Raw genomic sequence first — 27,652 nt, forward strand, 5'->3', positions numbered from 1 at the left:
CATATTAATAACCTACTTTTTATTGGCCAGTTTTACACACCGTTCGTTTCTTCGTGATTTCATGTCACTAAAATCCATCATGATGGTATACTAGAATTGTAGCAATGTGTTCGAGGATATAAAACATTATTGTCCATAATTAAAACAATGGATACAAATTAGAAAAATATTTTTTTGCGATAAAAAAGAGCATGGGTTCCGTATCTTAATTCACAAGTTCGATTAAAGTATGAACAATGGGGCGTACTTTAATTTATGGAAAGCCATTTTTATTTGAACATTTTTAAACACATATCTGTATATATTTTAGTTTAAATTTGGATTTCTTTTTATGTTATGTATTTCATTATTATTATATTTTCTATTCTAAACATACTGCGTGAATTCCATTATGGTAAGAGCTTATGCCACGATAGGGTGTGATTTTTTACTGGACTAAATACAATGAATACAAATATTAATTAATTCATAAAAATAACCAATGAAAGTAGCATGTTTGTTACAATATTAAAGAGAAGTGATCAGGTGGAATCTAAAGAAATGTATTTTTTTTTCATAGAATAGGTACTTATCTACATTATGTTCTTTTGTTTACATAAAATGTTGTTTTGCTCCCTGGGCTGATTTTCAATATGTTTCTTTTTCGTCAGAGCGGAGTAATAAACATTGTAAACCTTTGGCCTGCAATGTTGTCATGTCAAACTGAGATCAGTTTAAGTGTAATTAAAAGATATATTTCAAAACAAACAAACAATTTAGTATAATGCAATTAAATCCTTTATTCTGTGTATAAGGCTAAAACACTAATAAACTAGCATTATTCAAACAAGTCAGGGATTTTTTTTCATTGAAATCATGTGTCTATTACATACTTTTATTTCACATTGTTTTATCAATTAAAATGTGTACGGAATTAATTTTAAAAAGGTGCCTGTCTGCGTAATATTCAAAATCATGACAACATTTTAAATAAAAGATAGTCTGTTCAATGAAAAGCTTAAGGTATTAACTTTAAAGACATTTTGCTTCAGATTGAAATCTTCATTCTGTGTAATACATTTTTATAATATTGTGGAAAGCTCAGTTTACAAGGAAGAAATAAATATAAAATACCAATAGATCAATGCTATTCTGTCAGGGGCATATATATCACAAGCAAACTTATAAACGTAAACTATGTAATAATCTGGGTATTAGCTTTGGCCATCGTGAAGGGATGAGTATGCGTATTTTCAGTTTCTTTATTAAAGATGTATTGTCCTCTAATGTCTGAGAAGGATTCTCAGAATATGGTGGCCATGAAATGAGGATCTCTGGGTTAGGACTGGACAAGAGCCAGTGGAAATTGAAATTGACAGAAGGAAATATAAATGGATTGGTCACACACTAAGGAAACCAAGACACAACATAACTAGGCATGCCCTAACATAGAATCCCCAGGGAAAACGAAAAAGAGGACGCCCAAGGAACACATGGAGGAGGGAACTGGATAAGGAGGTGAAGGAAGTTGGCTATAACTGGACAGAGGTGGAAGGAATTGCCCAGAACCGTGTGAGATGGAGACGTGTAGTTGATGGCCTATGCACTGCTAGGTGTAAAAAGGCTTAAGGTCAAAGGTCAATTGTCCTCTAAAACATGAAAAATGAAGATTAATTAAATCAGACTTTGAATATGTTATTTGTTGTTTTAATAAAGTAAATCTCTTCAGTAAAAAACCCATTGGCTCAGTTGGCTGCCAGCCAATTTGACCATTTTTTTATTTAAATTACAGTTTTTGTAGGTAAATACATTTGTTTTCGATTAAATTTTTGTTCAAAGAGGATAACTATCATGTGACATTAAAATGGCATATTCAACAAAAGCAATTTAAAAAAAATATTTTAAAATACATCTTTAAGCAATCAAGGTCAATTAAAATATTGTACATACATATCAAAATAACACTTAAATAGAACACATTTGCGCAAAGGAACAGGCCTTGATCACAAGGATGGCCAAGAAAACTTTCCTTATTTCCACTAATAAGGTAAGTATGAAAATGTCGATTTTTAAACACAACAATTTAAAACAAACTATATTGGAACGTTTGGGTTATTACTTCTTACTATCATTACTGGGAACATTCATTGCGACGGCGTTACTTTTACTCACTACAGACGGTTCACTCATGGCAGTGCCATCCGTGTTGATGTACTCGGCTGCTAAAGTACATGTTATCTGAAACAAAAAAAATAAAATAACCTCTAAACGAATCCTAGTTTTTTTTATTGGAGGTTGTGCTGTGGGGTAGTTGTCCTTAGGAAGGAAGTTGTTCCTGATGGAGAGGTTGTTCTGATGGAAAAGTTGCCCTAATAGGGTATGGGGACGTTTTTACTAGTAATAGTTCAGAAAATGTGTCCATTGTTATAATAGTACCGGATTGCTTTGGGAAAACCTAAATAAAGTCTCGTAGTTCCCGGATTTGCGGTGACAAACTAAAAAAACATCGATCAGATCTATGTTTTAAATTTAATTTGAATATAATAATTGTTAATATTTATTTAAATATGCATTTTTGTATGTATTTAAGTTGTTATGTATGATTGATTATTATGTCAATTATGTTTATGAATTTAACACCTTTTTGCTTTTTATTGTAAATGTTTATGTTGTGGTTTTTAATAAGTTGGTTGTTCCTTACCATTGTACTGCCAGAACCAAATACGCTTCTCAGCTGTTGAGTGCCCAATGTTACCGAATTACCATGAACCGCTGAAAATGCAAAGCTGTTTCTATTATCTCCTTCCGCATACCATTTCACAGTATACGACATATTGCTGTAGTGTTGCACATTGAATCTACAGATAAACTCAGTGTCTCCTAAGCTTGTCTGTATAAACTCCAATGTTGGCGAAAGTGAGTTTACAGGAGGATTGTCTGAAAAACATTTTTTGGTACAATTAAAAATAAATGATAACAAATGTAATTTTCTCATCCTTGCTTCTGCAATTTTCTGTTCTTAAATTGTTTAAAAGTTGGAGAGGAAAATGACCTCTTTTCTTACACCAAGGTCCTTTTCACTTCATTATGATGATAATAATACATACATTAATCAAAACCTCAGCTGAGTAGATCATATGATAAATGTATCCCTTTCTAAAGCAACGTTTAATAGTTCATTTGCAAAGTAAAACATATTACTTATTAACGAGAATACTTTGTATTTATTTTTGTTTTTATGTGATTAATTGTTAAATTGTTTTTATGGGTGTATATACTAATGCAATTTTTGTATATGCCTGTGAGCAGGGGCAACAGTATAACAGACTCTATATCTATATATGAAACTTTTTTGTTGTTTTTTTTTTTGTAAATGTACATAATACAATGTTGATGCTTGCTGATTTTCGTCGAAATAAATGTGGAATTGATTTGATTTATACCAAATAAAGATTAACTTACGCATGCAATTAGGCGTGTAACCATTTGATGAACGTTTTCCTTGGGAACAAGGAACCTCTTTACCTGTAAAATATTAACCTTAATATCAGTCAACAAATAATAATAATTTTATTTTATACCTCTACAAATATCGTTTTTCGAAGAGGCCTAAAACGTAATGACTTAATATTATTATTAAACATTATCAGGATCAAAATTTGTCGAACATTTAGATGACGGAAAAATTAATAATTCGATTTAAAACGCGTTTTGTGTGTCGGTGTAATTGATTACGGTATTGTCTAGCTTTCAAGTATGTTTGGTTGAACTTGTGTCATACTAATTGTATAATATATAAAACTGACTAAGAAAATGCGTTAATAAATGATACAAAAAATGTACCTGCACAAAATCCCTCATTACAATTAGGAGGCTGGAACAACTTGTAGACATAGTACCCATTGCAGTTTTTTATATTAATGGTGCGTGTGTCTGTACAGCAGTTATTGTCTCCATCGGTACTTTCACTCGTGCACACTTTTCTTGTCACAATTCCTTCTTGTGGACTTGGATGATTACCTGCAGAATCATACAAACACAAACGTAAGTTACTTGGGGTCGTTAAATTATGATGGAATCAACCGAGATTCGAACCAGGAACCGTCTGCGTGATATTTATTAAAACCCGATTGGCGTGGTGTACGACGGGAGAGCACTAGTCCCTCAATTGTACGCACGCGCACCAGAGATAAAATTGATATGACGCTAGATTTAACCTTTTCACGCACTAAAAAGCAACTATCATTAACTGGATGGCTGGTTTATAATTTGCCCAGTATAATTGTAAATTAAGATACAAGCAGTTAATAGAATGATTTCCCTCTTATTTCTTTTACATTAAAATGTTAACGCGTTAAAATGTCATACTGTAGGTCCAGATCTATTATTTTTAAATAACTCTTACAGTATTGAGTTAAATGGACATGAATAGAAAGTAGTACTTCTGGATCATTTGCATTATTTTCGTCTTTCTAGGATGTACGCTTTACGAGTTCTGAGGAATTGGACATTATCTGAGGTAAAGGTTAAATGTTAAATATAAAATCTTAAAAGTTGCGGATATCCGATATGAGTTGCCATACCAATGTTCATGAAGTATAAACCCTTTTTGTATAAATGTCTAAATTCTATGTTCATTTGTAATCTTGTAAAATGTTTATTGTCTCTATGAATGGTATATTATTTGTTGTAACAACTGTGTTTGTCAAAATCCTGAATTAGATATCTTTTTTGTACCTTTGTGTAAGTGTAAGTGTATTGTGGTCGAGTGAATGTCGGTCAATTTTCTGTCGTCCACTTGTCTGTCGGCGAAGTGTCCTGTTGGCTGTATTTTCATTAATCAATTTCATGTCATGTCGTCCAAATGTTATGTTGTAGACCAAATGTTCGGTCGGCGAAATGTGTGTAAGCAAAACATCCGATAACCTACCAAACAACCATATCGGCTTGAGAACTCCACATCTACCCGTCTTAACACACTCTGTTGGCATCTCCCCACCGCCTGCTCCCGTAAAACGATACCAGTAGTCCATCAGTCCAGTGTAACATATGAGGTTTTCGGCATCAGCAAAGTAGTTAATACTTCGCCAAGGTTGATTAACATCAATATGTGCAGTACAAGGGTTATCTAAAATTAATGTATAGATGTGGAGCTGCAGAATTTTTTTATTGTTAATCTTCATCTTTCGGTAATTGTTAACGAACTATGCGTCAAATTTATTTATTGTCATCAACATATGGTCAACATTTTATTAAAAAGTAGGAATAAACAACTAATGTAAGATTATATCATACTTGTTATATTAGTTATTTTTTTAAAACTCATAATATTGCTTTGCACCCTGGCCCATACATTTTAAAGTTTAGCGGTTTTGTAAATTTACCATATTATTAATCATATTTTCATAACTACTTTTCAGATATCAATTCACTACACATAACTTAAGCACAAAACAAAAACCCTTACGCGTACGTAGAAACTTTGCGTGCGTCAACATTTTAAAATTCTCAAAAAAGTGTTTTACCAATACATTATAAGTTCTCTAAACTAAGCGTACAGTCTTGTTGCCAGTGATCTACGATTACTAAATTTATATTATACTTTATTAATTATTATGTCATATATAATGCGTAGGCTACGTTTACATAAGTGAAAATATTATGGTTATAAAATAGAAATAAAATATGTTATTTAATAAAAACCAGTACTGCATGACTGTAAAGGGTTTATATAACTTACCGTCAATTAATTGTTCACAACAGCTACCTGTATACGGGAAAGGACAATCAACACACAAACCAGATGATGCTGTTCCACGCATACATCCTTGTAAACAAGCGCAACTACTTTGATTTTCACATGTTTTTTGTTGTTCTGATGAGCCATTACATGTCATACCTCCACAGGACTCTGGCGTCATTACAATACGGATTCTTGTCTGTGTACCATTTCCACAAGTTACAGAACAGGATGTCCATTCTTGCCATTCACCCCAAACGCAATTAATACTTTCACCAGAGCAGTTTATTTGTTGATTTTTTGGCCCACTACACACCGCGCCTCCGCAAAACTCTGACGTCTCCACACATCGTGTTCTTGTCTGTGTACCACCACTACCACAAGTTACAGAACAAGCTGTCCATTCTTGCCAATCACCCCAAGTACAATTGACTGGACTGTAACCAGAGCAACTTCTCTGTTGTTCAGAAGGCTCACTACATGTGGTGCCTCCACAATAGTCTGACGTCTCCACACATCGTGTTCTTGTCTGTGTACCACCACTACCACAAGTTACTGAACAAGCCGTCCATTCATGCCAATCACCCCAAGCACAATCGACTGGACTGTAACCAGAGCAACTTCTCTGTTGATGAGAAATTCCAGTGCATGCAGAACCTCCACAGAATTCGGATCTTGCCTTAGTACGTACTCTTGTCTGTGTCCCACCACTACCACACGATACGGAACATGGCGACCATCCTTGCCAGGTATTCCATGAACAATTAACAATAGCTTGACCTGAGCAACTTCGGCTACATGTAGCACTCCCAATACATGAACCTCCACCTGACGCTGCGGTCACCACACTTCGTCTTCTAGTTTGTGTACCGCCATTTCCACAAGTTACAGAACAAGCACTCCATGCTTGCCAATTGCTCCAGACGCAGTTAACGACAGGAGGTGACCTTCGCCGACGTCTACGTCTTCGGAATGCATCCACACAAAGTAGCTGAATTACAACAGCACATAAGAAGAGCATTCCAAAAGAAACCTTCATCTTAAAAAAGCAAAATTCACAAAATAATTATCAATATAGAGTGATATCATTAAAACCCGTATTATTTAAAAGTGTACATAATGGCAACATAACTGAGTATTAACTATAACTTTTGAAAATTTTCTCCTATCTTTTAACACTAGCAGGTCTGAAAATAATATCTTTTTGTTATTTTGTGAAGTTATTAATAAACCGATTTTCTTAATTTTCAATAGCTATTGTCTGTCTACCTATCTACACTGAAAAATTCAAAATGATAACTTGACAAGTGTAGGCTAACAAACATACAAACAAACAAGTAATAAACAGACACACGCGATCGACTACATAATGTGAACAATAAAATAGGAGCGCATGTATAGGAGTGCACAAGAAAAAACATATACATCTGATTGATATTGCAAATGTTGATATAATATATAAAATTAATTACTAAAAAACGTAATTTTATATGAAATTATTATTTCGACAACTGTGTTGTTCGTGAATTCGCAAAATGGTCACAGAGGTCGAAATGTGTTTACATCGTGCGCGTGGTAAAAACAATAACCATTTTCGGCAATGCTTAGGCCCTATAAAATAAAAAATGTGTTATTGCATCATTACCCTTAGTAGTACTACCCCATAGTCTCTATGGAAAGAAAGTTTAAAAAAATACTTATTTATGCTTATGAAATATCATATCAACTGATAAATATAAGTGGGCCGAATCGTCTCAGGGCCGAATCGTTTAATTTTCGGTAAGTAGTATAGCATAATTATTTTAAAATCATTAGTTATAAAACATCTTGTATTAGGATTATAATTTCTTTTAACTATCGTACTTAGGCCTTACATTAGGTCTTAGGTTTTCGTGATATTAGGTTTCGTAACCGTACCTCTGGCTCAGCATATAATTATATTGTGCCAGTTCTGTGTCCGATGGGTTAAAATAGTAAACTATGTAGGCCTAAAGTAAAATGTGTATCCTACTTGGAATCAATTCTACAAACAGGATATTAATACTTAGTATAATTTAGTTCAATTTGAAAAGACGAAAAGATGTAGAATGTTAGGTGGGTAAGCGAGAGAGTATGTAATATTACATCGGACCCACAGTGGTTGGGCTAAAGTAAGAAACGTTTGAGAATATTGATTTGCTTGCCAGGAATTTGACCTCTTAAACTTAAGTCTACATATCTTTCTTTATTACATTATATATTTGAAAATAAAATCTTATATTTTATATTAGTTATTTTTTTACAAAATATTCTATTTATTCATTTATTATACAGCTAAAACTATCGTGGTTACGGTCATGAGATTAGCTATTTTGTCTCGCTTGCGCAAATAATTTGTGAAATGTTTTGGCCTTCCGAAAAAATGATTCCCTTAAGTTTCTTGGCAGAAGGTTCTAGAAATGATTACTATGGTGTCCAGTCAACTTTCTACAACCAGCGCCCAAATTGGCACATATTTGATTCAGTGATTCAGTGGAATTAAGATCACTACGACCTATTAGAGCCTTAATAACTATTTTACTGGTAACAATGTCAAACAAGTTTTGTCAACTTTACAAATTTGCATAAACAATTTATCTCCTAAACAGTGTATATTAACCCTTTGAAGACGTGGCCCGTATCCCATACGGGGTAATTTACTGCCCCATGACACGAGGCCCGTATACGTTCGGGTTGACCTTTTGGTCACTGAATTGCACTTTTTGAGCATTTGGCCTTTTGACCTAGGTTAAAAGCCAAAACAAAAAAAATGCAATTTTTCGGAAGGCCAAAACATTTCATATAACAATAAAACTAAAAATTTCAGAAAGTTATAGTCATAAAAATGTATTTTGCATTTTTTCCTAAACCTATTAAAATACCTTATTTAGCCTCAGTCACTTGGGGTAGAAACCTATATTCATGAAAGAATTCTTGTTACAAGGGAAGTCACTAAAATTATCCCAGCCTGTTTATCTACGACAAAAATGTCACTTTTAATTTAATGATTGGTCGAAATTGTTTCGGTAATTAAACCTGATTAAAACAATTAGTCTAGTAAAAAGAAAAACAAACTTACCTTGATTTTCAGATTCGGAAATAAAACACTGTTTGATAGGGTAACAACGGTGCGCTTAAAAGAAGTTTGTTGTATTACCCTCAAATGAATTAGTCCGAAAGTAAAATATACATACACATTAAAAAGGTGTATTGTTTTACATATTTTCAATTTTGAAGACAATATTACGATTACAAAATTGGTCCACAGCTCGAGTATAAAGAATCGTAATGGTAACGGAAACACAAGTTTAAAAGTTTAATACGTTTATTCAAATGTGTTGATAAAGATGAATGAACAGTCCAACCTCTAAGCATAATTCCCTCATGATATATTCCGAAATAAATCAGTATGCGGAAAAACATTCAATCCAAATCATTTCTTCTGGGGATTTTTTTAGGGATCTAAAACTTCAATTTATATGTTGATATAAGAAATAGTTCTTTAACTGCTTTAGCCTAAATTTAGTGTTTCCAGCGATTATTTCGCCGATGCATAACAATTTAATTTATTTTAATTTATTCCGGATTTTACAAGCAAATTCTACTGTTAGATGATTATGTCCTATAGGAATACAATTAAAAGCTACATTGGGTTCTTTTTCGGAATAAGTTAAAAGATATAGTGTCCCCCAAAAACATGAAAAATTAAGATTAATTAAATCAGACTTTGAATATGTTAATTTGTAGTTTTAATAAAGTTAATCACTTCCATAGAAAAAAAATGAAAAAAAAAATGTTTTCACCTATAAATTGACTAAATAAATGATTAAATTCAACCAAAAACCCACTGGCTCGCAGCCAATTTGGCCATTTTTTGCTTTAAATTACGGGTTTTTTCAGGTAAATACATTTTTTTCGATCCAATTTTTGGTCAAAGTGGATAACTATTATGTTACATTAAAATGGCATAATCAAAAATTTGTTAAGAATTATATTTTCAGGGGGACAATACATCTTTAAGAGCTAGCTTTTGCGATCGTTATTCGACTAATTCGCAAATGTCTTACTGTGTTTGGTACATTTTTTAATAAACACCGAAATACAAATACTGTACACGTTTTAATGCAGTTGTACCCGTAAGTCACTGTTCTGCTACGTGTATTTCAATTAACCATGGCAGTTTGAGCAAAGTATATATAAACTAACAAATACAAATAAACTGTATAGGCCAGTAAGAATTGTAGCTTTATGGCAGTGAAAAATGTATTATGTTGTGTAGACTAATATCTAACTAATCGACTTTACTGTACTGACATTCTATTCTATGTATAATAGTGTGGTTTAATTTACTGGCGTGTGGAAAAAGGGTTGACAATTACAAAGAAGACATTTTTAAATGTTATCTTTTAATCTTATTGTGAAAGAAAATACACTGCCAGAATAATATGTTGATCCGTATTTGCTTTATAAGTACCGTTTATAGGTAAATATTTATTTTCAACATACTGATATTCTTTTATACTAACAACAAATACAGTGTTTTACTTCCTCCTACTTAACATTTAACCTATTCACGATGGGTTTTGTAGGGAAATTACCGAAAACTTTTACACCCCATGTCGTGTTTTTGGGGGGTTCATACACGATTGTTGTTGTTGTATTCATTTCTCTATCCATTGTTTATGATATTTTCTTTTATTTTATACATATCATCTTTAATTTCTCTTTTTATATTCTTATACATATTTTCTACTTATATTCCTTTCTGTATACATACATTATCACTTAACACAATTAATGTTAAATCTCATATGCAAGAAGAAAGAACAATTTCTTACTCTTTTATCTTTTTGGTATTATATTAATTTATTTTGTATCTCACTTTATATCCTGGCTCTAATACTCACAGCATTGACATTTATCCAGTACTCTACATAATACACATTATGTAACTTTACAAAACACAATAGATATAAACATATCTTAATTTTTGTTCTAATATGGCTATTACCCATTTTTATTTAAAAATGCTATTTGTGATAATAACTAACGAAGGCACCGAGGGCCCTGATGGGGAGCCATGCACGCGAACCCAGATGAGACCGTCTTAATAGGGTCAGAATCGTTTTCAAATTTTGCACATATGTTTACTAGACTCGTCACTGTAGCCCAAAAAAATGTGTGCTATATTTGGAGCATTTTCAAAATAGCAACCAAAACTGGTAGGGGTAGAAAGTTCAATTTAGTGTCAAAATGCTCAGAACATAATATTTTTCTATTTACTCTAATACAAATGTTGTTTCGAGGAATTGTGAACTTTTGACCCTATTATGCTCAATAACTACTTGTTATAGAGACATGCGATTGGGTTTAAATTGATAACGACATATATGTTAATATTTGGTATAATGAAATAGTTTGTCCTAAAGTGACCGGAAACCATAGCATTAACCCTTGACCTGATAGTCTCACATTTCGGTAATCAAGGGCATACACAATCGTGATATTGGGCTTAAATTATGCAAGGCGCGTATATATATATATTTGAGCTAATGACTACATTTGGTAATATGTGGTCTAATGAAATTGTTTGTTCTTAAGTGACTGGAAACCATAATGACCCTTGACCTGAGACCTGATAGTCTGACATTTCGGTATACAATGGGCACAACATCGTGATATTGAGCTTAAAAAACTATATAGTTGTGTTGAAGAGGTCTGTCCTAAGAAAAGGCCTGAGAAAAGAAAACAGCCCTGAGAAGATGATGCTGATGAAAGAAAGCAATACAGATCTAATAACTTTCATTTGTCGGTCGCGATGTTAAAATACATAGACATAAAGATATCAGAAAATACCAATAATCAATACCTTCAAAATACGACTGAAAACCCACTTGTACACATTTCCTATTTAACGTTGTCAAGCGCCTTTGAACATTATTTTATGGATACTGGCGCTATATAAGTCTGATTGATAGATTGATTGATTGATACATGAAACCAAGCCTATTTAGGCTAAAACAGTTAGGCATCCATTTTGTCAACCATCTTCAATCACAGATCCTTCCAAATATCTTTTAAACAACCCCGAAAAATCACATTATTCTGTTGATCGATTTTTTTAGTCAAGAAGTGATTAGGCCTACATTTGAATAAACGTATGTTCTACCAAGGTTCTACAAAGTCCAATCGGATTTTATATGAGTTTACTATTACAATATTATTGTACTAAGAGATGTGTACGGAATGTGCATTCAAATCTAACAATGGTACAGAAACTTGTATTTTTGTTTTTTTAAACAAATATGTGAAAACTACACTATTGTAATGGTAGCCTTTGATAGTGTGGTAATTGTCCTAGGGTGTAATTGTCCTAGGTGGGTGTGGGTTGGGGAGTATTGGTTGTCCTAAGAGGGTAGTTGACCGTGGGTAGTTGTCCTAGAAGGGTGATTGTCCGGAGGGTAGTTGTCCGTGTGGTAGTTGTCTGGGGTAGTTATCCTGAGGGTAGTTGTCTGTGTGGTAGTTATCCTGAGGGTAGTTGTCCGTTAGGTAGTTGTCCGTTAGGTAGTTGTCCTAAGAGGGTAGTTGTCCAGAGGGCAGTTGTCCGTGTGGTAGTTGTCTGGGTGTAGTTATCCGGAGGATAGTTGTCCTAGACCCCAGGGAATATGTCAATGACCTTAGGTGATTCGCAGGTAGTCAAATTTATTGATTTATGAGAGTATATTAAAAGTACTCATAAAAATGTCATCAAAGAAACTGTATATTGATTGGAAATAATAAATAATAAGAACAGATTTAGCTTTAGTATTATTTTCATAATGAATTAAGTAAATTTGAGGGTAATCAAAGTAACCGTAATTTTAAATATAACTTTGTACTAACCACTATTAGGTAATAATAACCGATTAATTGAACATAATATAAATACTACTAAAAGTAGCAAATTTATGTTAGGTTAGATAATCTTATAAATCAAAATGATTGATAAGTGATGGACCTATCTAATTTACTGTAGCAGGTTATGACATTTCGTAACAGGATAATTTCACTGAATCGTCATGGGCAGCTGAAATTGAAACTATAATAGTATGTGCAAATGTACCGAGAATCGGGTGTAATAGAAGAAATACTTGAAAATAACCAATATTGATCAATTCAGCTATGTAATGTTAATTATTATCGCCGAATTAAACATATCAGTTGAGTTGTATAGTTTTCTGGTTTATTTACCTCCGCCAAGGAGGTATATGTAATCGATCGCGTGTGTTTGTCTGTTTGTTTTTTACCTCCGCCAAAGAGGTATATGTATAATCGATCGCGTGTGTTTGTCTGTTTACCTCCGCCAAGGAGGTATATGTAATCGATCGCGTGTGTTTTCTGTTTGTTAGCAGGATTACTCAAAAAGTAATTACAGGATCTTTACCAAAATGAATCTACAGATGGATATGTCAAGAACCATTCCATTACATTTGGGACCATTTGGGACCACGGTCCCAATTCTGAACCAGAAGTAAAGTATACTCTTCAGACTTGCTAGTGTTAAAAGAAAGAAATTGCAAAAGCCGGTGAGCAGGCAAGAGTTATATTTTGTGATTCGTAATTTTAAAACATACTTAGATTTAATGTACAATTTGATGCGAGTAGTTTAAAAATCCTATTTCTTTTCAAATTCACTCGTTTGATTTTCGCGTTTCTGTTCTATTGTTAATTGAAAGGCGTGTTACATAACCTTTACACCAAACTCGCATACACATGCTTGTAGTGAAATTAGCCTAAATCACACACAGCATTAAGACACACACTTTCCGGTGACTAAATCTGATGTAGAAGAATGTTACAGTAGGCGGATGTATGCACTCTCGGAGTGGCTTTCTAGTTAATATTATGTATGTAATACACAAAAACACAACCAAAATACAATAATAATTATGTGCAAATCCAACTATTTGTTTATTTCCAAATCGCTGGTATACAATATGCTAAATATATTGTTGAATATCAGTAAGTAAGTGAGTAACCTACTTTAGTATTTTCTAACAATCGAAAATCTATGGCGTTGGTATTTGATTAAAAGCAATGTATTTATTGCCGTTTGACGGGTAATGACATACCATGTCATCCCCGCCATCTCCATTTACGTCAGCAATTATTAACTTATTATCAGACGTACACCAGCCCATATCACTCTCCCAACTTGTTGAAGTAAAGGAACCGTTTTCTCCAGAGTAGGCTATCCATTTTCGACCAGTGGTATCGCTGCACATCATGTCAGAACGCTTATCTTTATTGAAATCACCAATCAAAATTTCAGCGCCTGCGTGGTTGCACCATCCCATATCTGCTTTCCATGTTGTCCCAACAAATGTTCCACTCGGAGTTGCTGCTGCCACCCACTTTTTCCCGTCACTTTTTCCATGGCAGAGAAGATCAGCTCTACGGTCCCCGTTAAAATCTGCGACGAAAAGCTGGTAGTCGTTGCTTATACACCAACCCATTCCTTTTTCCCAACTGGTTCCCGGAAAGGTGCCGTCTTGTTTTGCATACGATACCCATTTGTAGCCGTCTTTGGCTCGGTGACACAGCATATCATATCGGCCATCTGCGTTGATGTCAGCGACAAAGAGCTCAGCACTATCATCTTTACACCAATTCAAATCTTTTTGCCAAGTCGTGCCCAAGAACACACCTCCAGGTTGAGCTAAAGAAACCCATTTTTTACCGGTTTTAGTGTCATGACACAAAATATCTGATCGACCGTCACCGTTGAAATCACCGACAAAAAGTTGAGCCCCCTCGTGGTTGCACCATCCCATGTCCTTTTTCCATACACTCTCAGTCGCTAATGATCCATCGGGCCTTCAAATAAAAACATTTAAAACATTTTTTTGTTCAATACTGTTTATATTATTGCTTTAATTCATGATACGTAACATTAGAAAATTACGGTGCTATTTTCTTAGCTATATAGATCTCATGGAGGGTAGTTGTACTAGGGGGTAGTTGTCCGGGTGGTAGTTGTCCTAAGGGGGTAGTTGTCCTAGAGGGTAGTTGTTCTAGTGGGTAATTGTCCGTAATTGACATTAAACTGTTGTGCTATTTCAAAATGTCAGTATGAGTGGATATAAAATTTACCTTGTAAGATATATCTCTTTGGAGCCGGTGTTGCTATTATGGCAGAGCACTTCTTGCCGACCGTCTCCATTAAAATCCCCAGCAAAAATCTGGTAATCAAGCCCTGTACAAACTCCTACGGGTTGTTCCCATGCCGTACCCACAAATACATCAACAGTTACTGTGGGAGAAAGAAATCAATAATAAATAGATGTTGTTTATTATGATGTTAATTGAGAAATACTGTACTATATGAAATTATGTTTTAATATGTGTATGATAAAGCATAATTTTAGAATGTCACCACTTTTGTCTGACCCAATATAACCCACTTGTATCCAATTAGACCATCTTGGACCTATTTTATAGTAGTCTAAATTTTACCCAATTAGGCTCAACTATAATCACACGTTCAGTTTATTAAATACTTTGGCCCACACTATGTATAGTACCTGGTACAGATGATTGCTCTCTTAGCGACAGGGCGAGAGAGCGTCTTCCACAACTAAACCTCAACATAGGGGGCCCAAATTTGAAACAACAAAATATATATTGAAGGCACATGAATTAACATTTTTTGGAGATAGTCAAGTTACTTTTTTTCATTTTGTGCACTTTATTTATCTATTAATTGTGTTCTTTCATATTGCTGGCACAGTATTATACTAAAATGAGCACCATTTAAGCTGTTTTTTTGTTTAATTTCAAAATTGTTTATATCTCTACCAAGCTACCTTCTTTGTTTTCTACTCTTATTCGGTCTCCACCCACCATTCACCACCCTGTCTCCTTTTGTTGTATTTCTTTTATTCCTGTCCACCCAGGCAGCACTTGCCAGTTCATATTCTATGACGTTATCCAAATTCCTTCACTTGCACTGATGAAGGGCTAGTGTTGCCCGAAAGCTCTGCTAACTTTTCTGGCTGTTTTACTTATCGTTTTGATTTCGCTTTTATTTTTTGTATCTCCATTGAGATCCAGCAACTGATACCCACAGCATTGTCATTTTTTCAGTTATTTGCCTTTGGATTTATATATATATATTTTTAAAGAAGATTAGTTTTTATTGACATACCCCTTTCCTCTGCACTTTCAGATGAGCTTCGGCTTATTGGTCTATGTGCTGCAATGTAGGTGAATATTATTTGTAATTAATGTACAGACAAAAATATTATGATATGTACATGAAGAAATGAAGATGAATTATATTTATGCAGCAGTGGAACAGGCTTATCTCGTGTCCTGGCAAAACAGTAATCAACAATAAAAAATGGTCTCCTCTCAATGCTTGAATCATCAAGCATTCTCCAAGGAATTGAAGATTTTCAAATAATGTAAGCCTAACTTTTCCAGAAATGGAACATTCAGTTAATGTAAAGTAATTTTTTTCAATAAGGTATAACAACATTAAGAACATATTCAATGAAGTCAACTTTTCCCAACATATAATTAATTAAGTTTTCTTTGCCAGGAATCTCCCAAAATAACTTTTTTTGATAGATTAGTTTTTATTTATATACGCGATTTTAAAATAATAATATAAGTCTAACCTTTCTAGAAATGAAACATTCACATAATTTAAAGTAATTTTTTCCAAGAAGATATAGGAATGTTTCCAAAGAATGTTTAGTTTAATTTCCCACAAATTTCCAAAAATAACTTTCTTAATAATATATATTTTTTAAAAGATTAGTTTGTATTGACTTACCCCTGTCCTCTGCACTACTTTCAGATGAACTTCGGCTTCTCGGCCTCAATGCTGCAATGTAGGTGAATATTATTTCTAATTAATGTGCAGAATATGTTGTGCAAAAATATTTTGATACACATATATTAGAAATTAAGATAACATTTAAAGAATGATCAGTCGGTATGGTAGAACAGATGCAAATTGACTTACTGGTATAAAAAGTAGCATCTAAATAAAGATACCATTTCGTTTTTGTCTTACGTAGGTTCGATTCACATTTATTTTTTCATTACTAAAAAGTGTTCACAACTATTGTATTATTGTATTTAAAGTAATTGTCCTTTTCTTCTATTGTATACTCCTTTACATTTTGTTTATAAATAATCAGTGAACCAAGTAAAATAAGTAAACCTAGTAACATGCATAGTGTTCTATTATTAACAATGTAAGTATATTTAATACAAAATTCGTTTAAATAATATTGACACTTTTTTTTCATTTGTTATCTTATCGTTTCAAATTAATTAATTAAATTTCAGTATATCACAGGGCCGAGAGTTTAAATAAAGAGTTTCTATTTAGTTGGGTTTTAACAGTACCATGAAAGCTCTAATAGTCTAATGGTTAGGACATCTGCATATCAAGCAGAAGGTTCCGGATTCGAATCTTGGACAGATTTCCTCATCTTATCGTTTCAAATTAATTAATTAATTTAAACATGTTTGAACATGCACCGTCGGTGGTAATCTGCTTCATTATATTATCAAGACAATGTTCAACAACAAGACGATGAGCTCGTCTTGCCAATATAGGAACTTGTAACATTTTGATTTTCGGAGCTCAGCATCCTGTTGTTAGATTACTTTGATTACATTTAGGCAACCGATGATTATGCTATTGCAAAACTTCAATAAGTTGATAAAGATCGTAAAAAACGGGTTGCAATTTTAATCTCCAAACACTGATGGTCAATAGCAAATCAAAAAACTTAATAACAATCCCTTTCAACAGTTTTTGCAAAAATATTGTGTGCCTAACGCGATTTGTTACTAGAGTGTCCACGGCAGAACCCATTTATGATTAGGTTACGTACGTTAAAATTATAAAAAATATAAGGCCTACAGGCTTAAAACTTACCAAATGTAAGGAGAACAAACGACAGACAGAGACATATCACGAGCAAGGTTGTGCGTGCCATTTTCACTTTTCAATCAATACCGTAACTAAAAGTGAATTATATTCATCATTTCGGGTATTTATGTTTTTTTAACAGAGGGGAAGGACTTAGCTTATCATATTTCGGGGCTGGTGGTAAGATAAGATAAGGTGATCACATACAGAAAGGGTGTGATAAAATAAGTTCAAAAGTTGACATTGAGATGAATTGTCAAATAACATTTTTTAATCTTCTGACAGACCAGCTTCCCAGATCATTGACAGATGCTGCAGTCCTAGAAAGCCCATCAGCCTTCATTAGAAAATTTTACATTCATTTTGATTCGCTTTACCTCTATTTTGTGCCTTGTGTGTGTATAAAACTGACTTTGGGGTTGGGTCAACCGGCTCAGCTACAGTGATTAAGTTCACTTAGGTTGACCCTGGTCTCCACAATTTCAGTTTTGTTTTGTATGTATATACGGAAATATACAGAATAAATACTGAAATGAAATGAAATGACAGAAACAAAGATTTTATATCATTTTAAAGCACACATTAATTAAGTGTATAGATGACTAATTTGCTTTATTGTAAAAAAAAATAAAGGCAGAAAGTTGATAAAAAAAAATAGTGAACTTTTCAAAAATTTAAAATGAGGATCATTTGAAAGTCACATGTATACTCATGAGCATGATTTATTAGCTTCATATCTTATCTTCAACATTTCAAAATGGAAATTATTTTTACAATATGTTTTTTGTTTATCTATTGCTGATTCGCATAGAATGTCAGTGCTATCTGAATCGCAATATGGTGCCATGCTGTATGTGTTCGATCTTTAAAGATGGGACGTCCCCCATAAACAAGAAAAAAATAGGATGAAAAATGAAATGAAAAAAAACATTTTGTAGTTGTAATAAACATAATCACTTCTATAGAAAAATGTCTTACTGTGTTTGGTACATTTTTTAATAAACACCAAAAATACAAATACTGTACACGTTTTAATGCAATTGTACCCGTAAGTCACTGTTCTGCTACGTGTATTTCAATTAACCATGGCAGTTTGAGCAAAGTATATATAAACTAACAAATACAAATGAACTGTATAGACCAGTAAGAATTGTAGCTTTATGGCAGTGAAAAATGTAGTATGTTGTGTAGACTAATATCTAACTAATCGACTTTACTGTACTGACATTCTATTCTATGTATAATAGTGTGGTTTAATTTACTGGCGTGTGGATAAAATGTTGACAATTACAAAGAAGACATTTTTTAAATGTTATCTTTTAATCTTATTGTGAAAGAAAATACACTACATATTTTGATCTTTATTTTCTTTATAAGTACCGTTTATAGGCAAATATTTATTTTAAACATACTGATATTCTTTTATACTAACAACAAATACAGTGTTTTACTTCCTCCTACTTAACATTTAACCTATTCACGATGGGCTTTGTAGGGAAATTACCGAAAACTTTTACACCCCATGTCGTGTTTTTTGGGGGTTCATACATGATTGTTGTTGTTGTATTCATTTCTCTACCCATAGTTTATGATATTTTCTTTTATTTTACACATATCATCTTTAATTTATATTCTTATACATATTTTCTACTTCCTTTCTGTATACATACATTATCACTTAACACAATTTATGTTAAATCTCATATGCAAGAAGACAGAACAAATTCTTACTCTTTTATCTTTTTGGTATTATATTAATTTATTTTGTATCTCACTTTATATCCTGGCTCTAATACTCACAGCATTGACATTTATCCAGTAATCTACATAATACACATTATGCAACTCTACAAAACACAACAGATATAAACATATCTTTATTTTTTTTCTAATATGGATATTACCCATTTTTATTTAAAAATGCTATTTGTGATAATAACTAACGAAGGCACCGAGGGCCCTGATGGGGAGCCATGCACGCGAACCCAGATGAGACCGTCTTAATAGGGTCAGAATCGTTTTCAAATTTTGCACATATGTTTACTAGACTCGAAAAGTCACTGTAGCCCAAAAAAAAATGTGTGCTATATTTGGGGCATTTTCAAAATAGCAACCAAAGCTGGTAGGGGTAGAAAGTTAATTTTAGTGTCAAAATGCTCAGAACATAATATTTTTCTATTTACTCTAATACAAATGTTGTTTCGAGGAATTGTGAACTTTGACCCTAGTATGCTCAATAACTACTTGTTATAGAGACATGCGATTGGGTTTAAATTGATAACGACATATATGTTAATATTTGGTATAATGAAATAGTTTGTCCTAAAGTGACCGGAAACCATAGCATTAACCCTTGACCTGATAGTCTCACATTTCGGTAATCAAGGGCATACACAATCGTGATATTGGGCTTAAATTATGCAAGACGCGTATATATATATATTTGAGCTAATGACTACATTTGGTAATATGTGGTCTAATGAAATTATTTGTTCTAAAGTGACTGGATACCATAATGACCCTTGACCTGAGATCTGATAGTCTGACATTTCGGTATACAATGGGCACAAAATCGTGATATTGAGCTTAAATAACTATATAGTTGTGTTGAAGAGGTCTGTCCTTAGAAAAGGCCTGTGAAATGAAAACAGCCCTGAGAAGATGATGCTGATGAAAGAAAGCAATACAGATCTAATAACTTTCATTTGTCGGTCGCGATGTTAAAATACATAGACATAAAGATATCAGAAAATACAAATAATCAATACCTTCAAAATACGACTGAAAACCCACTTCCTATCGTTGTCAAGCGCCTTTGAACATTATTTTATGGATACTGGCGCTATATAAGTCTCATTGATAGATTGATTGATTGATACATGAAACCCAGCCTATTTAGGCTAAAACAGTTAGGCATCAATTTTGTCTACCATCTTCAATCACAGATCCTTCCAAATATCCTTTAAACAACCCCGAAAAATCACATTATTCTGTTGATCGATTTTTTAGTCAAGAAGTGATTAGGCCTACATTTGAATAAACGTATGTTCTACCAGGGTTCTACAAAGTCCAATCGGATTTTATATGAGTTTACTATTACAATATTATTGTACTAAGAGATGTGTACGGAATGTGCATTCAAATCTAACCATGGTACAGAAACTTGTATTTTTGTTTTTTAAACAAATATGTGAAAACTACACTATTGTAATGGTAGCCTTTGATAGTGTGGTAATTGTCCTAGGGTGTAATTGTCCTAGGTGGGTGGGGGTTGGGGAGTATTGGTTGTCCTAAGAGGGTAGTTGACCGTGGGTAGTTGTCCTAGAAGGGGGATTGTCCGTGTGGTAGTTGTCTGGGGGTAGTTATCCTGAGGGTGATTGTCCGTGTGGTAGTTGTCTGGGGTAGTTATCCTGAGGGTAGTTGTCTGTGTGGTAGTTATCCTGAGGGTAGTTATCCGTTAGGTAGTTGTCCTAAGAGGGTAGTTGTCCAGAGGGTAGTTGTCCGTGTGGTAGTTGTCTGGGTGTAGTTATCCGGAGGATAGTTGTCCTAGACCCCAGGACGCCTAAACTTCATTTTTGTACAAGAGTTATATTTTGTGATTTGTAATTTTATAACATAATTAGATTTAATGTACAATTTGATGCGAGTAGTTTAAAAATCCTATTTCTTTTCAAATTCACTCGTTTGATTTTCGCGTTTCTGTTCTATTGTTAATTGAAAGGCGTGTTACATAACCTTTACACCAAACTCGCATACACATGCTTGTAGTGAAATGTAGGCGGAGGTATGCACTCTCGGAGTGGCTTTCTAGTTAATATTATGTGTTTGCTTCCTACAAAAAATGTAATACACAAAAACACAACCAAAATACAATAATTATTATGTGCAAATCCAACTATTTGTTTATTTCCAAATCGCTGGTATACAATATGCTAAATATATTGTTGAATATCATGAATAACCTACTTTAGTATTTTCTAACAATCGAAAATCTATGGCGTTGGTATTTGATTAAAAGCAATGTATTTATTGCCGTTTGACGGGTAATGACATACCATGTCATCCCCGCCATCTCCATTCACGTCAGCAATTATTAACTTATTATCAGACGTACACCAGCCCATATCACTCTCCCAACTGGTTGAAGTAAAGGAACCGTTTTCTCCAGAGTAGGCTATCCATTTTCGACCAGTGGTATCGCTGCACATCATGTCAGAACGCTTATCTTTATTGAAATCACCAATCAAAATTTCAGCGCCTGCGTGGTTGCACCATCCCATATCTGCTTTCCATGTTGTCCCAACAAATGTTCCACTCGGAGTTGCTGCTGCCACCCACTTTTTCCCGTCACTTTTTCCATGGCAGAGAAGATCAGCTCTACGGTCCCCGTTAAAATCTGCGACGAAAAGCTGGTAGTCGTTGCTTATACACCAACCCATACCTTTTTCCCAACTGGTTCCCGGAAAGGTGCCGTCTTGTTTTGCATACGATACCCATTTGTAGCCGTCTTTGGCTCGGTGACACAGCATATCATATCGGCCATCTGCGTTGATGTCAGCGACAAAGAGCTCAGCACTATCATCTTTACACCAATTCAAATCTTTTTGCCAAGTCGTGCCTAAGAACACACCTCCAGGTTGAGCTAAAGAAACCCATTTTTTACCGGTTTTAGTGTCATGGCACAAAATATCTGATCGACCGTCACCGTTGAAGTCACCTACAAAAAGTTGAGCCCCCTTGTGGTTGCACCATCCCATATCCTTTTTCCATACACTCTCAGTCGCTAATGATCCATCGGGCCTTTAAATAAAAACAGTTAAAAAATGTGACGTTTTTTTTGTTCAATACTGTGATTATTGCTTTAATTCATGATACGTAACATTACAACATTACGGTGCTATTTTCTTAGCTATATAGATCTTGGAGGGTAGCTGTCGTAGGGGGTAGTTGTCTGGGTGGTAGTTGTCCTAAGGGGGTAGTTGTTCTAGGGGGTAGTTGTTCTAGTGGGTAATTGTCCGGGTGGTAGTTGTCCTAAGTGGGTAGTTGTCCGAGAGGGTAGTTTTTCTAGTCGCTAATGATCCATCGGGCCTTCAAATAAAAACATTTAAACAATGTGTATCGTTTTTTTGTGTTCAATACTGTATATATTATTGCTTTAATTCATGATACGTAACATTAGAAAATAACGGTGCTATTTTCTTAGCTATATAGATCTCATGGAGGGTAGTTGTACTAGGGGGTAGTTGTCCGGGTAGTAGTTGTCCTAAGAGGGTAGTTGTCCTAGAGGGTAGTTGTTCTAGTGGGTAATTGTCCGGGTTGTAGTTGTCCTAAGGGTGGTAATTGTTCAAGGGGTAGTTTTCAGGATACGCTCATTTTTGTTGACATTAAACTGTTGTGCTATTTCAAAATGCCAGTATGAGTGGATATTGAGCGGTATAAAATTTACCTTGTAAGATATATCTCTTTGGAGCCGGTGTTGCTATTATGGCAGAGCACTTCTTGCCGACCGTCTCCATTAAAATCCCCAGCAAAAATCTGGTAATCAGGCCCTGTACAAACTCCTACGGGTTGTTCCCATGCCGTACCCACAAATACATCAACAGTTACAGTTACTTTTTGAGAAAAAGAAATCAATAATAAATAGATGTTGTTTAGTATGATGTTAATTGAGAAATACTGTACTATATGAAATTATGTTTTAATATGTGTATGATAAAGCATAATTTTAGAATGTCACCACTTTTGTCTGACCCAATATATATATATATAACCCACTTGTATCCAATTAGACCATCTTGGACCTATTTATAGTAGTCTAAATTTTACCCAATTAGGCTCAACTATAATCACACGTTCAGTTTATTAAATACTTTGGCCCACACTATGTATAGTACCTGGTACAGATGATTGCTCTCTTAGCGACAGGGCGAGAGAGCGTCTTCAACAACTAAACCTCAACATAGGGGGCCCAAATTTGAAACAACAAAATATATATTGAAGGCACATGAATTAACATTTTTTGGAGATAGTCGGGTTACTTTTTTTCATTTTGTGCACTTTATTTATCTATTAATTGTGTTCTTTCATATTGCTGGCACAGTATTATACTAAAATGAGCACCATTTAAGCTGTTTTTTTGTTTCATTCCAAAATTGTTTATATCTCTACCAAGCTACCTTCTTTGTTTTCTACTCTTATTCAGTCTCCACCCACCATTCACCACCCTATCTCCTTTTGTTGTATTTCTTTTATTCCTGTCCACACAGGCAGCACTTGCCAGTTCTTATACTATGACGTTATCCAAATTCCTTCACTTGCACTGATGAAGGGCTAGTGTTGCCCGAAAGCTCTGCTAACTTTTCTGGCTGTTTTACTTATCGTTTTGATTTAGCTTTTCCCTTTTATTTTTTGTATCTTCATTGAGATCCAGCCACTGATACCCACAGCATTGTCATTTTTTCAGTTATTTGCCTTTGGATTTATATATATATATTTTTAAAGAAGATTAGTTTTTATTGACATACCCCTTTCCTCTGCACTTTCAGATGAGCTTCGGCTTATCGGTCTATGTGCTGCAATGTAGGTGAATATTATTTGTAATTAATGTACAGACAAAAATATTATGATATGTACATGAAGAAATGAAGATGAATTATATTTATGCAGCAGTAGAACAGGCTTATCTCGTGTCCTGGCAAAACTTTTTGAGAATAATGAACAGTAATCAACAATAAAAAATGGTCTCCTCTCAATGCTTGAATCATCAAACATTCTCCAAGGAATTGAAGATTTTCAAATAATGTAAGCCTAACTTTTCCAGAAATGGAACATTCAGTTAATGTAAAGTAATTTTTTTCAATAAAATATAACAACATAAGAACATATTCAATGAATTCAACTTTTCCCAACATATAATTAATTAAGTTTTCTTTGCCAGGAATTTCCCAAAATAACTTTTTTTGATAGATTAGTTTTTATTTATATATATTTATTTTAATAATAGTATAAGTCTAACCTTTCTAGAAATGAAACATTCACATAATTTAAAGTAATTTTTTCCAAGAAGATATAAGAATATTTCCAAAGAATGTTTAGTTTAATTTCCCACAAATTTCCAAAAATAACTTTCTTAATAATATATATTTTTTTAGAAGATTAGTTTTTATTGACTTACCCCTGTCCTCTGCACTACTTTCAGATGAACTTCGGCTTCTCGGCCTCAATGCTGCAATGAAGGTAAATATTATTTCTAATTAATGTGCAGAATATGTTGTGCAAAAATATTTTGATACACATATATTAGAAATTAAGATAACATTTAAAGAATGATCAGTCGGTCTGGTAGAACAGATGCAAATTGACTTACTGGTATCCTCCTGTGAATTTAAACGTTCATGTAATGATCTTCGTCCTCCACTGTGACCTGCAATAAAAGTGATTATATCAAATAATATGATGACATCAAATTATACAAAGTTGATGCAAATAAAAAGTAGCATCTAAATAAAGATACCATTTCTTTTTTGTCTTACGTAGGTTCGATTCACATTTATTTTTTCATTAGTAAAAAGTGTTCACAACTATTGTATTATTGTATTTAAAGTAATTGTCTTTTTCCTCTACTGTATACTTCTTTACATATTTTTGTTATACATAATCAGTGAACCAAGTAAAATAAGTAAACCTATTAACATGGCATAGTGTTCTATCATTAACAATGTAAGTATATTACATATATACAAAATTCGTTTATAATAATAATATTGACACTTTTTTTTTCATTTGTTATCTTATCGTTTCAAATTAATTAATTAAATTTCAGCATATCACCGGGCGGTTTAAAATGAATGTTATTTGCCTGTTGTGTTTATTTAAAAAGTATTTCTCCGCTTTGTGAATAAAATACTGAAAAAAAGAGGACGTATAAATCTCTGGTGCACGTGCGTACAATTGAGGGAATAGTGCTGTTCCGCCGTATCACGCCGAGAGTTTAAATAAAGAGTTTCTATTTAATTGGGTTTTAACAGTACCATGAAAGCTCTAATAGTCTCATGGTTAGGACATCTGCATATCAAGCAGAAGGTTCCGGATTCGAATCTCGGACAGATTTCCTCATCTTATCGTTTCAAATTAATTCATTAATTTAAACATGTTTGAACATGCACCGTCGGTGGTAATCTGCTTCATTACATTATCAAGACAATGTTCAACAACAGGACGATGAGCTCGTCTTGCCAATATACGAACGTGTAACATTTTGATTTTCGGAGCTCAGCACCCTGTTGTTAGATTACTTTGATTACATTTAGGCAACCGATGATTATGCTATTGCAAAACTTCAATAAGTTGATAAAGATCGTAAAAAAACGGGTTGCAATTTTAATCGCGATAGGAACGAACCATGTGCCATCTCCAAACACTGATGGTCAATAGCAAATCAAAAAACTTAATAACAATCCCTTTCAACAGTTTTTGCAAAAATATTGTGTGCCTAACGCGATTTGTTACTAGAGTGTCCACGGCAGAACCCATTTATGATTAGGTTACGTACGTTAAAATTATAAAAAATATAAGGCCTACAGGCTTAAAACTTACCAAATGTAAGGAGAACAAACGACAGACAGAGACATATCACGAGCAAGGTTGTGCGTGCCATTTTCACTTTTCAATCAATACCTTAACTAAAAGTGAATTATATTTATTATTTCGGGTATTTATGGTTTTTTAACAGAGGGGAAGGACTTAGCTTATCATATTTCGGGGCTGGTGGTAAGATAAGATAAGGTGACATACAGAAAGGGTGTGATAAAATAAGTTCAAAAGTTGACATTGAGATGAATTGTCAAATAACATTTTTTAATCTTCTGACAGACCAGCTTCCTAGAAAGCCCATCAGCCTTCATTAGAAAAGTTTACATTCATTTTGATTCGATTTACCTCTATTTTGTGCCTTTTGTGTGTATAAAACTGACTTTGGTGTTGGGTCAACCGGCTCAGCTACAGTGATTAAGTTCACTTAGGTTGACCCTGGTCTCCACAATTTCAGTTTTGTTTTGTATGTATATACGGAAATAGACCGAATAAATACTGAAATGAAATGAAATGACAGAAACAAATACTTTATATCATTTTAAAGCACACATTAATAAGTGTATATATGACTAATTTGCTTTATTGTAAAAAAAATAAAGGTAGAAAGTTAATAAAAAAAAAATAGTGAACTTTTCAAAAATTTAAAATGAGGATCATTTGAAAGTCACATGTATACTCATGAGCATGATTTATTAGCTTCATATCTTATCTTCAACATTTCAAAGTGGAAATTATTTTTACAATATGTTTTTTGTTTATCTATTGCTGATTCGCATAGAATGTCAGTGCTATCTGAATCGCAATATGGTGCCATGCTGTATGTGTTCGATCTTTAAAGATGGGACGTCCCCCATAAACAAGAAAAAATAGGATTAATGAAAAAAAAACATTTTTTAGTTGTAATAAACATAATCACTTCTATAGAAAATAAATTTAAAGAAATATTTTCACTTATAAAAAGCCAAATAAACAGTTACATTCAAGCAAAAACCCATTTAGTTCAAAAACAATTTACTATTTTTTTTACGTTAAATTGCAGTTTTTTCAGGTAATTCATTTTTTGTTTTCATCAAAATATTTTGTCAAAGTTAATAACTATTATGGGACGAAATATGAAAAGAAAGAAATACTTATTTCAAGGGACAAAACAACGGGGAAAAATAATCCGCGCGCAATCCATGTAGGGATTTATTTCAGGCCGCTTCAATTATTATAGTCGACTATTTTGCACACTTTTAACAGTTTAAAAACGAAAACAGTTATGGCAATAGGAACAATAGTATTTCTTTTTACATTAAATGTAGTTTATGACCTTAAATTAGATCTAAAATACGCAGGGAATGGGACTTTAACTTTACCAGCTTTTTTCTTAAAACACTGATTGTAACAAC

General features: G+C 33.5%; 3 protein-coding genes across 3 annotated transcripts; all 3 read right to left on the reverse strand.

Moving 5' to 3' along the window:
• Nucleotides 1-820: 820 nt before the first annotated feature.
• LOC144840652 (uncharacterized) lies at nt 821-9,044 on the reverse strand. The gene is made up of 7 exons (XM_078696555.1): nt 8,817-9,044; nt 5,720-6,758; nt 4,910-5,107; nt 3,823-3,999; nt 3,442-3,504; nt 2,681-2,916; nt 821-2,217 (listed from the first exon to the last, which is right to left on the reverse strand). Exons 2-7 carry the CDS (start codon nt 6,756-6,758, stop codon nt 2,095-2,097), a joined length of 1,836 nt encoding a protein of 611 aa, XP_078552681.1. The 5' UTR covers nt 8,817-9,044; the 3' UTR covers nt 821-2,094.
• Nucleotides 9,045-13,663: 4,619 nt separating this feature from the next.
• LOC144840105 (uncharacterized) lies at nt 13,664-17,785 on the reverse strand. The gene is made up of 5 exons (XM_078695767.1): nt 17,676-17,785; nt 16,557-16,607; nt 15,924-15,971; nt 14,870-15,029; nt 13,664-14,593 (listed from the first exon to the last, which is right to left on the reverse strand). The coding sequence occupies exons 1-5, from the start codon at nt 17,734-17,736 to the stop codon at nt 13,786-13,788; spliced, it is 1,128 nt and encodes a 375-aa protein (XP_078551893.1). The 5' UTR covers nt 17,737-17,785; the 3' UTR covers nt 13,664-13,785.
• Nucleotides 17,786-21,545: 3,760 nt separating this feature from the next.
• On the reverse strand, nt 21,546-26,369 carry LOC144839632 (uncharacterized). Its single transcript, XM_078695074.1, has 6 exons — nt 26,265-26,369; nt 25,036-25,092; nt 24,844-24,894; nt 24,194-24,241; nt 23,116-23,281; nt 21,546-22,469 (listed from the first exon to the last, which is right to left on the reverse strand). The coding sequence occupies exons 1-6, from the start codon at nt 26,323-26,325 to the stop codon at nt 21,662-21,664; spliced, it is 1,191 nt and encodes a 396-aa protein (XP_078551200.1). The 5' UTR covers nt 26,326-26,369; the 3' UTR covers nt 21,546-21,661.
• Nucleotides 26,370-27,652: the final 1,283 nt, after the last annotated feature.

This window comes from Antedon bifida, chromosome 4, assembly GCF_963402885.1.
Source record: "Antedon bifida chromosome 4, ecAntBifi1.1, whole genome shotgun sequence".
Taxonomy (NCBI): domain Eukaryota; kingdom Metazoa; phylum Echinodermata; class Crinoidea; order Comatulida; family Antedonidae; genus Antedon; species Antedon bifida.

What these genes read in the sequence shown, in the direction of transcription:
- LOC144840652 (XM_078696555.1), bottom strand. Translation starts at nt 6,758, where the DNA reads ATGAAGGTTTCTTTTGGAATGCTCTTCTTATGTGCTGTTGTAATTCAG. An exon ending in CAAGCCGATATGGTTGTTTG is followed by an intron (nt 4,000 to 4,909) that starts GTAGGTTATCGG and finishes ATGATTCTGCAG; the next exon opens with GTAATCATCCAAGTCCACAA. An exon ending in TTGGTTCTGGCAGTACAATG is followed by an intron (nt 2,218 to 2,680) that starts GTAAGGAACAAC and finishes TTTTTGTTTCAG; the next exon opens with ATAACATGTACTTTAGCAGC.
- LOC144839632 (XM_078695074.1), bottom strand. Translation starts at nt 26,325, where the DNA reads ATGGCACGCACAACCTTGCTCGTGATATGTCTCTGTCTGTCGTTTGTT. An exon ending in AAGTAGTGCAGAGGACAGGG is followed by an intron (nt 24,242 to 24,843) that starts GTAAGTCAATAA and finishes CCTACATTGCAG; the next exon opens with CACATAGACCGATAAGCCGA. An exon ending in AAAGAGATATATCTTACAAG is followed by an intron (nt 22,470 to 23,115) that starts GTAAATTTTATA and finishes TTTTATTTAAAG; the next exon opens with GCCCGATGGATCATTAGCGA.
- LOC144840105 (XM_078695767.1), bottom strand. Translation starts at nt 17,736, where the DNA reads ATGGCACGCACAACCTTGCTCGTGATATGTCTCTGTCTGTCGTTTGTT. An exon ending in GTTTGTTCTCCTTACATTTG is followed by an intron (nt 16,608 to 17,675) that starts GTAAGTTTTAAG and finishes CCTACATTGCAG; the next exon opens with CATTGAGGCCGAGAAGCCGA. An exon ending in AAGTAGTGCAGAGGACAGGG is followed by an intron (nt 15,972 to 16,556) that starts GTAAGTCAATAC and finishes CCTACATTGCAG; the next exon opens with CACATAGACCAATAAGCCGA.